The sequence below is a fragment of the Diabrotica virgifera genome, chromosome 6, assembly GCF_917563875.1.
Source record: "Diabrotica virgifera virgifera chromosome 6, PGI_DIABVI_V3a".
NCBI classification, from domain to species: domain Eukaryota; kingdom Metazoa; phylum Arthropoda; class Insecta; order Coleoptera; family Chrysomelidae; genus Diabrotica; species Diabrotica virgifera.
Genome location: NC_065448.1, coordinates 51,816,385 through 51,830,975, shown reverse-complemented (window position 1 = coordinate 51,830,975; position 14,591 = coordinate 51,816,385). Strand labels below are relative to the sequence as shown.

The 14,591-nt window shown below is 38.3% G+C and overlaps 1 protein-coding gene across 1 annotated transcript in view; it reads left to right on the top strand.

Annotated features, from left to right (window-relative positions):
* Nucleotides 1-14,591, top strand: part of LOC114325903 (ubiquitin-protein ligase E3A) — a 134,490-nt gene that overhangs the window by 29,007 nt on the left and 90,892 nt on the right. The window contains exon 3 of the mRNA XM_028274050.2: nucleotides 1,378-1,609. Coding sequence (XP_028129851.1) covers nucleotides 1,378-1,609 — 232 coding nt within the window. The remainder of the gene's footprint in view (nucleotides 1-1,377; nucleotides 1,610-14,591) is intronic.

Sequence of the window (14,591 nt, the reverse complement as noted above, 5' to 3'; positions counted from 1 at the left end):
CGAGTTGCATCCTGGGAACCAGGTACCTTGGAGACCACCGCCAACATTAAATTGTGTTTAGCGACTCCAAAAACCCCCCGAGTAATGGTTATTGACTGATTTTGAATGGTTATAACATAAAACGCTGGACAACGAGTTCCAACCCTTGGCACCAGGTACCTTGGGCACCATCGCCGACATGAAATTCGTACTCAGCGACCCCTAAAACCCACAGGGTAGTAGTTTTTGGCTGATTTTGGATAATTATAACTAAAAACTCTAAGCGACGAGTTCCACCCTGGGCACCAGGTATCTTGGATGCCATCGCCAACATTAAATTCGTACTCAGGGACCCTAAAAACCACCAGGGTAATAGTTTTTGACTAATTTTGAATAATTATAACTAAAAACTCCTGGCGACGTGTTCCACTTTAGGCACCAGGTATCTTGGAGACCTTCGCCGACATTAAATTCGTGGTCAGCGACCCCAAAAACCGCCGTGTAATGGATATTGACTGATTTTTAATTATTTTAACATAAAACTCCAGGCGACGAGTTCCACACTGGGCACCAGGTACCAGGACATTAAATTCGTACTCAGCGACCCCCAAAACCCCCAGGGTAATAGTTTTTGGCTGATTTTGGATAATTATAACTAAAAACTCTAGGCGACGAGTTCCACCCTTGTCACCAGGTATCTTGGATGCCATCGCCAACATTAAATTAGTGGTCGGCGACCCCAAAAACACCCCGACTAATGGGTATTGACTGATTTTTAATGATTATAATATAAAAACTCCAGGCGACGAGTTCCACTGTGGGCACCAGGTACCTTGGAGACAATCGCCGATATAAAATTCGTGCTCAGCGATCCCCAAAACCCCCAAGAATAAAAATTCAACTCATTTCCGTCAATATTTCCCATGTTCTAAATGTTTCATTTTCACCTCTTCGAGATCCACTTTTAAAATGCATTTTCTTATGCACAAAAATTTTTGCCCTAGATGAATTTAGTTCACAAAGTTGCCTGACACTCTCTCTAATCGAATGCAAAAACTTCCATGACGATTCATCTTACTGCACAAAATTCCTAGGTTTTGGGCTTTTTAGTGCTTCGTTGCTTCGTCTATATTGCTATGCATCTTTTTACTTGGTTTCTTGCCGTGTTTGTTGTGTTTACTAGCGATCCAAGATATGTGAATTCTTTGATTTGCTCGAAGCTATAGTTGTTTATTTGGATTCTCTGTTAAAACATTTTGAGGCTTTTAAGGAACCAACATATATTTGGTATTTTCCACGTTTACAACAAGCCCTAATTCACGTGGCGTGTTCGTAAACTTTGTAAAACACGTGTAGTATTATTTGTTGATATATATATTTTTTATTAATGTTTTTTAGATGAACCCGCTGACTCCAGATCAAGCAGCAGCTCAAGCCATTCAGTTGTTTTCCCAAGATGCAAGGCTATGTGAGAGACACCCCAACAAAATAGCTCGAAAAAAAGAGAATATAATAATTAACAAAACTGAAACATCAAACGATGTCAATTTTAAATCAAATTTACCCACAAATGATATTGAATCACAGAGTAATTATTCAAACAGTAAAGATAGTGTCAAATCAAATAGTGGTATGTATGAATATAAATAATTTTTTAAATTTTTTTGCGGCAATGCGCTATTAAATGATCATGCCTTTAATGAAATATTTGTTGAATATTTTTATAGATGCAAATAAACCACAATAATGTTGTATTAAAATTAAATTTTTATGTTCTTTTAAGTTTTTGATTTTCAACGTGGAAATCGCTACAAAAAATTTCCGAAATAGAAAATTGTGAAAAATTATAAAAATTTGTAAGGTATAAACGGTTTCAATTGGAGGTAAAAAAGTTTGACAGTTAGACTTTTTTGGCCTCGGTCTTATAGCGAGACTAATGTTTATGTAGTAGTTTGACTTTTTTATACTTTAATTTAGTTAAAAGATAGTTAAAAAAGCCAGAAAATATAATAGAAAGTGACAAAGCAACGGTAACGACAAGGCATTAACAAGGAAAACGGGAAGAACATAGTGTATCAAAAAATACAAACGAAAAATACAACAAATAAAAAATATATATACAGGGTGAGTCACCACTAACGCGACGGAAGATTGCAGCGAAATGGTAAAAGATTTGAAAAACAATTTTAATTAGTAGTTTGTAAAAATCTATATTTTAAAATTATTTTGAAATATACAGGGTGTCCCAATAAATGGCGGCGTATCAAAGTTATATTTTTTCTTACGGAACACCCTGTATTTTATTGCATTTTTAATTGTCCGCAAAAAATAAGGTATAGTTTCAAAAGGCTTCCCTATACCTATGTACAGAGTGTTGTAAGTTATGTTGACTGAGTTATTTAAGAAATTATAAAAAAATACTTTTACATCTAAATAGTTGGATATTGGTTGAATGTATTCCATGATTTATTATTACACATTTATTTACAGGGTGTTCAACATTTACAGTTTCATTATTGGATTATTCAATGTGTCATATGATGCTTATTTTAAATGGAACACCATGTATATTAATTATTAATTATATTAAACGAAGTCACCTCTGTTTATGCCCTCTTAATTCCTTTATTTTGCCTTTTTTTATGACGTGGCAACGTGGTTAGTTTTATACCAATATATTTACATATCATCATACGAAAAAGAGAGTCGCATACCGGCAGTCGGCAAAGGCACACATTCGCACAAAAAAGGTTCGTTATAGCATACGCGTTAAAACCCCACGGACAGGTCATATGGGTGAACAATCCCTTAGCGTGCATCATAATCTCTTCAAAGTGTCAAGTGTCGTGGCGTGTTTTTATCAAAACTTTTGGACAGTTCAAGTATACGGACTTATCCTATATTTTGCTGTTTAGTTTTAGTGTCTTAGATAATAAAGTCGATATCTATTCATACGGGTCTCGATCCGTTTTCATGGTCCTTGAGCGAGCCAATTAAATATTCAACGTGAAAGAAGAGGATAAAAAGACTTTTCGAACGGGCCCTTTTACAATATCGAACTGGCCGACTGCAATTCTTAAATAACGTTGCGACCAGGCGAACGACGCAGTCCAGATGTGTAGTTTTTTCGTATTTCCAAAAGTCGAGCGTGAATAAAGACTGTGGTTTGTGGTTTTGAGGACAAGTGATGACAGCATCTGCAAACGAGGGTGAGAATACAGTTCCTTTATCCTTAAATTTATGACATTATTTATTGCGTGCTTTTGTTTGTATATTCGACGAAGGAATTTAAAAGAGCGTTTGGTGGGAAATTTTGAATAAATTACAAGCATTTCATTTAATAACTATTTGAACGATTTGGCGGATTTATTTTGAATAAATTAGGTATACTATCATTTTATTGAATGATCATTTTGGGTTTTTATTTTGAATAGATTACTTTAGCAATTTGTTAAACAATCATTTGCGATATGGAAGGTCTTATTCGTAGACGAGGTTCTCAGAAAGCCAAGGTTACAATCTTTAGCAAATACATCTCTCCATTACATGACAGAATAAAAAAGGGTGAAAGCATTTCCGAGTTAGAGGTGTTACAGACGGTCGAAATGTTGAGCGGTATTGAGAGCTTAGTTGAATTTAATGAAATTCAAGATCAAATTGAAACTTTAGTCAAAACGGATCAGTTAGCTACGAAGGTTCTTGAGCGCGAGGAATTTTACAATAAGCACTCTTCTGTAGTAGCGATCGCGAGAAAAATCATCCGCGATTATGGGGGCGATAAAGCTAGTGAGCGCTCTAAAAATTCATACGCGGGTCACTGTACTGAGCTGAAACCGATAGAATTAGGGCATTTTAACGGGAATATGGACAATTGGCTTGATTATGCTAATATCTTTGAGTCCTTAGTCAACAAGAATGAGTACTTAGATAATATTAGGCGTTTTCATTATCTAAGAAGTTCTCTACAAGGCAGCGCCGCTCAAATCATACGAACTTTGGAATTCACCGCGGAAAATTACGAGATTGCGTGGAAATTAGTTAGGGAAAGGTACGATAATAATAGATTATTAATATCCAATCACGTCAATGCGTTATTCAATATAGAACCAATAAATAAAGAGTCATCTGGTAGATTGCGGCAACTAGTTGACATTTTTTCAAAACATTTATACGCATTAAAGCAACTAGGCTTACCTACAGAATATTGGGACGTTCTCCTGATTCATATTATTTCGAGCAAATTTGACACATATACTTTACGCGCGTGGGAGAACAGCAAGACGAGCAACGAAATACCTAGTTTCGACGATTTTAAGACGTTTTTAAAATCAAGGGCGGACCTCTTAGAATCAATTGAGGCAAATCAAGCGGAAAAACAGAATACGCGAAATAATTCGCAAGCGGGCGCATACCCGCGGAATACAAAAAATTCGCAGAATACTCGCGGTCTATACTCATCGCAAGACACTCCAAACAATACAGATAGTGCGAGATGTTGCCCTATGTGCAAGGGGGAACATGCTATCTATCAATGCGGCGAATTTTTAAGGCTTTCATCGAAGGAAAGATTCGATAAAGTACGAAAGATGAACCTTTGCACTAACTGCCTTAAAGGGGGGCACTACTACAGGATGTGTAAACAATCAACGTGCAAGAGGTGTTCTTCTAAACATCACACGTATTTGCACCCCGATAGGTCAAGCGAGCGAAACACACCTTCAATGCGACAACCTGTAGTAAGCGCGAGCGAAAATCAAGCGGTAGATGACCTACAAGGCACTCTAAATACTACCAATTTGACAGCTTCTGCTGTTAGCAGCAAGGCCAGCCCTGAACAAAGCATACTATCCGCAGTATTGGTCAATATTGTCGATGGCCAGGGCAAATCATACGCGGTGCGAGCGCTACTAGACTGCGGCTCGCAGAGTTCATTTATCACGGAAAATTTATGCGATCGGCTTCGAATTAAACGAAGCAGAGTGGACATATCTGTCTTAGGGATAAACAACGCGTCATCTCCCGTTTGTTTCAGGTGCGCAATAAAAGTACAATCCCGTAGCAACACGAGCTTTTGTACAATGTTAAACTGTTTCGTAATTCCGGAAATTACAGGCTTCATACCAGCGGTTAAAATAGATATTAGCGATCTAGGAATACCCAGCCATTTGCAGTTAGCGGATGATTACTTCTATAAACCACAACGGGTCGAATTATTAATAGGAAGTGATCTGTTCTGGCAAATTATTGGCACGAATAGAATCAGTTTAGGGAAGAATAAACCATTTATGCAGGAAACTTCATTTGGTTGGATCATAGCAGGGCCGTACTCTACCCGAAATAACTCAGCAGAAAACGGAACAACCAAGTGTAATTTTGCCAACACTATGGAGGTCACAGAGCAGTTAAGTAAGTTCTGGGAGCTAGAGGAGGTTTTTAGCGAAAAAACGGCCTTCTCAAGGGAAGAAGTTGCGTGCGAGAAACATTTCGCGAATACCGTAAAACGCGATGCGGCGGGAAAATTCATAGTATCCTTACCGTTCAAGGAACCGATAAGTTCACTCGGAGATTCTTTTCGGCAAGCGAAATATCGTTTTTTAAATCTCGAGCGAAAATTAAGTAAAGACGCTGATTTGAGAACTCTTTATAGCACATTCATTGAGGAATATAAAGAATTAGGTCATATGAAAAGTTTGTGTAAAGTTTCGGAAGCGGTAACAGACTTTAGCGAAAAGGGCACATTTTATTTTATGCCACATCATCCAGTTCTAAAGGAAAGTTCTCTGACCACACGTTTGCGCGTCGTGTTCGATTGTAGCGCTCCAACAACGAGCGGCGTCTCATTAAATCATATTCAAATGGCTGGGCCAACCCTGCAAAATGATTTACTCTCCATTTTATTGCGGTTCCGAACCCATCTATATGTGGTGAGTGCCGACATAGAAAAGATGTACCGCCAGGTATTGGTTGAAGACGAGCAGAAATCTTTGCAATGCATTTTGTGGCGAAATCGTCCGAAAGAGGCTATTGAGGTTTTTCAATTGCAAACAGTGACGTATGGGATGAAATGCTCTTCATATTTGGCGATAAAGTGTCTAATGACATTGGGTGAGGAGCTAGAAGCTAAGAACCCGGACCTTGCTAACATTATAAGGAACTATTTTTACGTAGACGATCTATTAACGGGTTTTAATTCAAAACGAAAGGCGCGCGAAACCTGTAAGCAACTTTTTGAGGTCCTCAAGACAGGAGGATTCACATTGCGTAAATTTTATTCAAATGAACCGGAAGTATTAAGAGATATTCAGGATACTACTGTAGCGGGCTCGGATATTCAATTCGGCGAAAATGAAAACGCGAAAACTTTAGGTTTGTTATATTCACCTCAATCGGATACTTTATTTTATAGTATAAATTCGTCTCTATGTCGTACCGTTACGAAGCGAATTTTATTATCGGAAATAGCTCAAATTTTCGATCCCTTGGGTCTGTTAGGCGCGTGTACAATTACCGCGAAAATTATGCTGCAAAGGTTATGGCTGGAGCGTGTTTCTTGGGATGCTCCCATACCCGAGCATTTAGCGAAAAATTACCTGAAATTCAGGAGTGCACTACGGCATTTAAATAAGTTAAAAATACCGCGGCACGTCATATGCTCTCGTGAGGTCAATGTTGAACTGCATGGATTTTGTGATTCATCTGAAAGAGCATACGGCGCTTGCATATACGTAAAATCTACCGATACGTTAGGTAGATCACATTCATTTTTATTGTGTGCGAAGAGCAAGGTTGCGCCCGTAAAACCCGTTACCTTGCCGCGTTTAGAGCTCTGCGGAGCAATAATTTTGTCGCGTTTGACCAATAAGGTCAAAATGTCATTAAATGTACAATTTAACGCATGCTATCTCTGGACAGACTCCTCAATAGTGATTAGCTGGTTGAAAACCCCGGCTAATTTATTGAAGACATTTGTGAGCAATCGCGTAGCCGAAATACAAGAGACCACGTCATTTGCGCAATGGCGGCATGTTCCTGGTAAAGATAATCCTGCAGATTTAGTGTCCAGAGGCGTGGAGCCAGAAAAAATAATGGAATGCAACTTATGGTGGCATGGACCCGAGTGGCTCATGCAAGAATCTGATAAATGGCCAAATTTACAAGTTGAGCCTACTGAAATAAGCGAAGAGCGAAAAAACATAAAGGTTTTTGTCAACAAGCTGGACACAACACAAAATCGTGAAGTATTTTCGTTTGAGCGCTTTTCCAATATTGTGCGATTGAAGCGAATCGCCACGTATGTGTTCAGATTTATTCACCTTTGTGAGCAAAGAAAAGACTTCCGATCCTCTTTCGGCAGAAGAAATAAATTCCGCTTTTATTCGAATTTTAAAAATATGCCAGGCACAAACGTTCTCTAGCGAAATTGGTCTTTTGAGTCAGAAAAGGCCTCTGGAGAAAAACAGTAAGCTCATAAACTTATCTCCATTTCTTGATGGTCAGGGCATTCTGAGAGTAGGCGGTCGTTTAAAACATTCGGAGTTTGCGTATGATAAAAGGCACCCAATCATTTTAGGGGCAGATCATGTAGTTACGGTTTTGATATTTAATCATTTTCATAAGGACTTAATGCATGCGGGTCCTCAACTTTTACTCTCTACAACAAGAGAAACTTTTTGGCCCATATCGGGTAGAAACTTAGCACGACGTACCGTGCATAAATGTGTGAAATGTTTTCGTTTGAAATCTAAGCCCATTCAGCCAATAATGGGAAATTTACCTGCGTCGCGCATCGCAGATGGTCCACCGTTCATCGTGACCGGTGTGGATTATGCGGGACCTTTCTTAATTCGCGATAGAAAGGGTCGAGGTTGCCGATTAATAAAGAGTTATATGTGTTTGTTCATTTGTTTCTGTACGAAGGCCATACATTTAGAATTAGTTACAGAATTATATAAGGAATCATTTCTGTTGGCTTTTAAAAGATTTATTGCGCGTAGAGGCAAGCCTCAAAAGATGGTTTCCGATAATGGGACCAATTTCATAGCAGCTAGTTCGGAATTGAGAGCTTTGAAAGAGTTTTTAGAGCAGCACACTCCAGCAATAAGAGAATCCTTGCTAAAGGATAATATTTCGTGGTCTTTCATACCTCCGTATTCTCCTCATTTTGGCGGCTTGTGGGAAAGCGGGGTAGGAACAGTTAAGCATCATTTACATAGAGTCTTAGGAAATGCCCACCTAACGTTCGAGGAATTTTATTCGTTGCTTGTGCAAATTGAGGCCATAATAAATTCCCGACCTATTCATCCTTTATCCTGTGATCCTAATTATCTCTCCCCCCTTGACTCCTGCACATTTTCTCATCGGAAGACCACTTACTACTAATCCAGATCCAGATCCTCGTCATATTCCAGTTAATCGTCTCTCGAAGTTTCAACATATCCAGCAGCTTTCCCAGCACATATGGGAACGCTGGAACAAGGAATACATCTCCGAACTACAGAAGCGTACCAAGTGGACTACTACTCATGGTGAAGTGACGGAAAACGCGTTAGTGCTTATTAAAGAGGACAATTTGCCTCCATTAAGGTGGAAGTTAGGTCGCGTGATTGAACTGATTCGCGGCAGCGATGGTGTAGCAAGAGTTTTTAAGATAAAGACAGACAATGGCATTATTACTCGTTCCTTCGCCAAAGTGTGTCCGTTGCCTATTTCGGACTAAGTTAGTTAAGACATTTGAACAGTTGTTTGGCGGTATTTGTTGGCAGTGTTTGCCAAGGCGGGGGCCATGTTTATGCCCTCTTAATTCCTTTATTTTGCCTTTTTTTATGACGTGGCAATGTGGTTAGTTTTATACCAATATATTCACATATCATCATACGAAAAAGAGAGTCGCATATCAGCAGTCGGCAAAGGCACACATTCGCACAAAAAAGGTTCGTTATAGCATACGCGTTAAAACCCCACGGACAGGTCATATGGGTGAAACAATCCCTTAGCGTGCATCATAATCTCTTCAAAGTGTCAAGTGTCGTGGCGTGTTTTTATCAAAACTTTTGGACAGTTCAAGTATACGGACTTATCCTATATTATGCTGTTTAGTTTTAGTGTCTTAGATAATAAAGTCAATATCTCTTCACACGTTTTAATCATTTAACCAGCATCTTATCGAAGTTATTTATCGCGTTGACTTCACTCAAATTCATACGGGTCTCGATCCGTTTTCAACCTCTTTCGAATGATATATGGATGTTCTATACCTAGGTCTAATAGTTTTTGCGTAATTTACAATTATTTAAATTCTTAATCTGTAAATCGATTTTAAAACAAAAGATGTATCTCATTGTATGACATCGTCATTTTATGATAGTACAGTCTGGTAGTTATCAAAAATATAAACATCCATGTATGATATTCAAATTTAATTGTTTCTAAAAATGAATAACCACGTTATCTACGAAAGAGTAGACATGGTACTTTGCATTGGGGAGTGTTTGCAAAATTGTATCGTACTTTCTAAAGTTTACGCTCAAAAGTAGGTATGCTGATAGAAGACACCCAAAAAAGGACGTTTTTAAGAAATTTCGGAAAGTTAAATAAAAATAAACCAGTTATTTGTGATCACGTCAAGGAACTTGATGTCCTGTTTTCTGTTACGGAAAACCCAAATACTAGTAAAGAAAAAATTTCGGATAAATCAGTCAAACGTCTGTTAGAATACTTACGAGAAACCACTATTATCCGTATAAAACTCAACTACACCAATGTTAGACCGAACTGGATTATGATAAATATTTAACTTAGCTTTTATGGACTTTAGACTTTGGAGCAGATCCTAATTTTTTTTAAATATATTGTATACAGACCAATCTACCTACTTTTCATAATAATGGTCTAGAAAATAGACATTGTTTTCATTTCATTATGATACAGTAAACAAACATTTATGTCGTACAGTTTAAAAATCGAGTGTGCATAAATATTATTTTTAAAATCAATTTACCGTTTAAGAAAATTGTAAATTACGCAAAAACTATGACTCGTAGTTATGGAACATCCCTATACCATTCGAAAGAGGAACCTGTGTTTAGTATAATAATTTATTAACATACATGGTGTTTTATTTAAAATAAGCATCATGTGACATTAAATAATCCAATAATAAAACTGTAAATTTTGAGCCCCCTGTAAATAAATGTGTAACAATTAATCATAAAATACATTCAACCAATATCCAAATATTTAGATGTAAAAGTATTTTTTTTATAATTTCTTAAATAACTTGAGAATAAGCCTTCTTTTAAAACTTTACATTTTAAGAAAAGTCACCATAACTCAGAACACTCTGTACATAGGTATATGGAAGCCTTATGAAACTATACCTTATTTTTGCGGACAATTAAAAAATGCAATAAAATATAGGGTGTTCCATAAGAAAAAATATAACTTTGATACGCCGCCATTATTGGGACACCCTGTATATTTCAAAATAATTTTAAAATGTAGATTTTATCAACTTACAAACCACTAATTAAAATTTTTTTTCAAATCTTTTACCATTTCGCTGTAATCTTCCGTCGCGTTAGTGGTGACTCACTCTGTATATATAGATAGTAATATACAGAGGATCGTTTAAGGAAGGAAAGCTATAACTCTTGTCTGCAGAATTAAATAAATACAATATTGATCGATTTCTAGATAGCTTTTGACACTGTTTTTAAACCAAGAGGAGTAAAACAAATTTACCGCGCCGTAATGCTTGTCTGTAATTTGTTAAACCTCAAGCAAGTTTACTGCACTGTTATAAAATTTTGATACTAATGTGATTTTGCGAAATTTTGACACTACTGTTATTTCATGTGTTAATTAAATTATATCGGTGATTTTTTGTGTTTTCTGCGTTATTCCTTTAACTTTTAGATTTTTAGTCTTCTTTTATATAAAAAGCAATTGTTTTTAGAACTGTTTAGCGACGTGTTAGTATAATATAATATACTTCGTCTAATTTACTAACCGTTGCACGTCATCCGCGTCATAGCCTGTGACGTCACATGGTATCAACACGAAATATTTAGGCGGTAGGTGTGTTCTTTTTCAGAATCGTTTTGCCTAGTACACTGTAATTATAGCCACTAAACATATTTTATTATATACGCGTAGAAATAATATTTGACGATTTCTATTAATGTTAACCTAAAGAAATACACAATAATATTGTAACGAAAGAGAACTCTTTCGTCACGTAGACGGAACAAGCTGATAGCTAGAGATGAGCGTCGATTGTTCCAGAATAACAACTGGGTATAAATACAGGCATATTTGTAAATAGAGTTTAGTTTTAAGCTAAAATTTGTAAAGTAAACTTGTATAAATAAATTAAATAAAGTCGTAAATAAATACCCGAACGCTCGTTTTTGTTACAGTGGTGTCGGTGTTCGGTAAAAATACAGTAAACTTAGTGCGATATAAATAAGTGAATTCGGAAAGACTTTACAAGACTTTTGGACTTTATTCGTCGGGAATAGTTAAAGTGCGTTGATTGTTCGGTATTCGGAAAGACTTTTAAAAGACATTTTGAAAAGTACGTGCGTGCCGACCAAAGATGCTGCTACAAGAACTTTCCGTAAAACAGCTCCGTGAGCAGCTAGAGGAACGGGATGAAGACAGCAGTGGGTGCAAGATAGTCCTACAAGCACGACTCAAGGATGTCCTTACGAAGAACGGAGATGACCCAGAGACGTTCCACTTCCAGTCAGCAGAACAAGTAATCTTATCGAAATTAAAAACTGTTTCTGAAATGATCGATGAAACTTCTAGAAAGAACAATAAGAAACTTGAAGAAGTTTGTAAACAGAACAACGAAAAACTTGGAAGGAGTTAGTAGAAAAAGCGACGAGAAATTCGAAAACGTTGCTAAAAAATTTGACGAGACTTCTCAAGTAATTAAAGAAGTTTGTAGACAGAGCAACGAGAAATTTGATAGTGTTTCTCAAATAATTAAAGAAGTTTCCAGCCAGAACAACGAGAAATTTGATGAAGTTTCTAGAACATTCGATAAGATGCAGAAAAGTGTAGACGACAATAAAGAAATGCTAGAAAAGAAGATCAAAGAATTGGAGAGCATGATAACCGATACAAAAGTGCAACCGTCAGTTAATGCAGTAGCTTCAGATCCTGTAGTGAAAGATGAACTACCGAGAGACGAAACGTCGCATAATATGAGATTCAAATTACCACCATTTGATGGAAAGTCCTCTTGGTCCATATACCTTAGACAATTCGAAGCTATTGCGACCGCCAATCATTGGACCGAACAAGAAAAGGCTGTTTCTTTGACTGCTGCTTTACGAGGTGATGCTGCAGATATATTTAGATCGATTCCTAAGGGTCAAGAAAAATGTTACCAGACCTTGTTCACTCGTCTAGAAAAACGCTATGGAGATGCCCATCTACAACAAGTATACAAAGCACAACTGCGAAGTAGAAGTCAACGAGCAAGTGAGAATCTGCAAGAATTTGAAGCAGATGTGGCTCGTGTGGTGAGTTTGGCTTATCCAGAGGTGCCAGACAGCGTTTTAGAAGAAATTGCTGTAGATACCTTCGTCAATGGGTTGAAAGAGAGTGAACTACAGAAAGCCTTACGACTAGCAAGACCGAAAGTTTTAGATGAAGCACTTGCTATTGCCTTGGAACACGAAGCAGCTAGCCAAGCTTCACGAAACAATCGAGTAATAACCGTGGAAAAAGGCGATAAGAGAAAAGATGAACGTTTGGTGGAAATGGTACGGAGGGTGATTCGTGACACGATGCCGAAGAGACGCATGAAGAGGGCTGGAAGAGTTGGTTCAAATACAGTTGCTTCCTCGATACGGCCATGCGGTGAAAGTTGTAATCACCGACTTAAAGTAGATGAAAAGCTTTGCCCTGTAAGACGAACTACCATCGTTAATGAGCAATGGCAGCCCCAACAGTTACAAGACGCCCAAGAAGACGATCCATGTATAAAAAGAGTATTGGATTGGATGCGGAAAGGTGAGAGACCTAGTTGGCAAAACATTAGTGCATGTAGTCCGGAAGTCTAGGCCTACTGGAGCCAATGGAATTGCCTGGTACTAAAAGATGATCTTCTGTACAGAACCTTTGAGAACGATGATGGTACAGAATCGAAGCTCCAGTTGATTGTACCTAAAAGTAAAGTGTCAGAAGTATTGCGTCAGTTGCATGACGGTACATCAGGTGGACACTTTGGTATTACGAAGACTCTGCAAAAGGTTCGAGAACGGTTCTATTGGGTGAACTGTAAAGATGATGTAAGAAGATGGTGCCGGAAATGTGAACTGTGTGCATCCGGTAATGGTCCAGTTGGTAAAAAGAGAGCACCCATGAGACAGTACAATGTTGGAAGTCCTATGGAAAGAGTAGCAATCGACATTGCAAGTCCATTTCCAGAAGCCGATGCTGGAAATAAATACATCCTGGTAGCCATGGACTATTTTACGAAATGGACCGAGGCCTATGCATTACCGAATCAAGAAGCTGCTACCGTTGCAGAGGTACTTGTTAAAGAATTCTTCAGCCGATTTGGTGTTCCCTTGGAGATCCACTCAGACCAAGGGCGAAACTTTGAGTCAGCTCTTTTCCAAAACGTTTGTAAATTGATTGGTGTCAGTAAGACCAGAACAACACCCCTGCATCCTCAATCAGATAGGATGGTCGAGAGGATGAACCGAACGATGGGTAAACACTTGTCCAAAGTTGTATCTGAGCATCAGCGAGATTGGGACCAACACATTCATTTATTCCTGATGGCCTACCGCTCGGCCGTAAATGAAACTACAGGTCAAACACCAACCTGCCTGATGTTGGGTCGTGAAGTTCGTTTGCCCTGCGACCTAGAGTTTGGCTGCAGACCTTCCGAGGAACATGTTGCAGGCGAAGAATACGTCGACCGCCTGAAGTTACGAATGAACAACATTCATGAACTTGCCCGACAACACATCCAGATAGCCACTGACAGAATGAAAGATCAATATGATTCTCGATGCAAGAATGAAAGCTTCGAAGTAGGTGATCTTGTTTGGCTTCATAATCCACAACGTCGTCGCGGCTTATGTCCTAAACTGCAAAGACAATGTGAAGGTCCGTATGAAGTTAAGAAGAAAATAAATGACGTAATATACAGAATTAAGAAGTTGCCAAACGGTAAACCGAAAGTTATTCACATAAATCGTCTTGCACCATATGCTGGCTCAAACGAAACAGAAGAAGCACGAGTCCTCCAACCGGAGATGAAAGATGCCGCACAACCAAGTTTTAAGGAATTTATGTCAAATTACGCAGCGAGAAAGAGTGCTAGATTCGGCGTGACCACAGAAGTTCAGCAAGATCTGTTTAGTGTTTCAGAAGACGTCTCTCTTGCCCACTGTGTTGCCCAAGATCTCGAGATGACTAAAGGAATATTGTCCGTATTCAATAGAAAGTTGGCCGCCTGGATGAGTTAAGAAATCAGCAACCCAAAATTGGAAGCGTACTGCGATTGGAAGATGGTCCTCGATTCTCGATCTTTGGTGTATATGGTGACCAGAAAGTCTTATCCGGACACGCCAAGCTACGAGAAC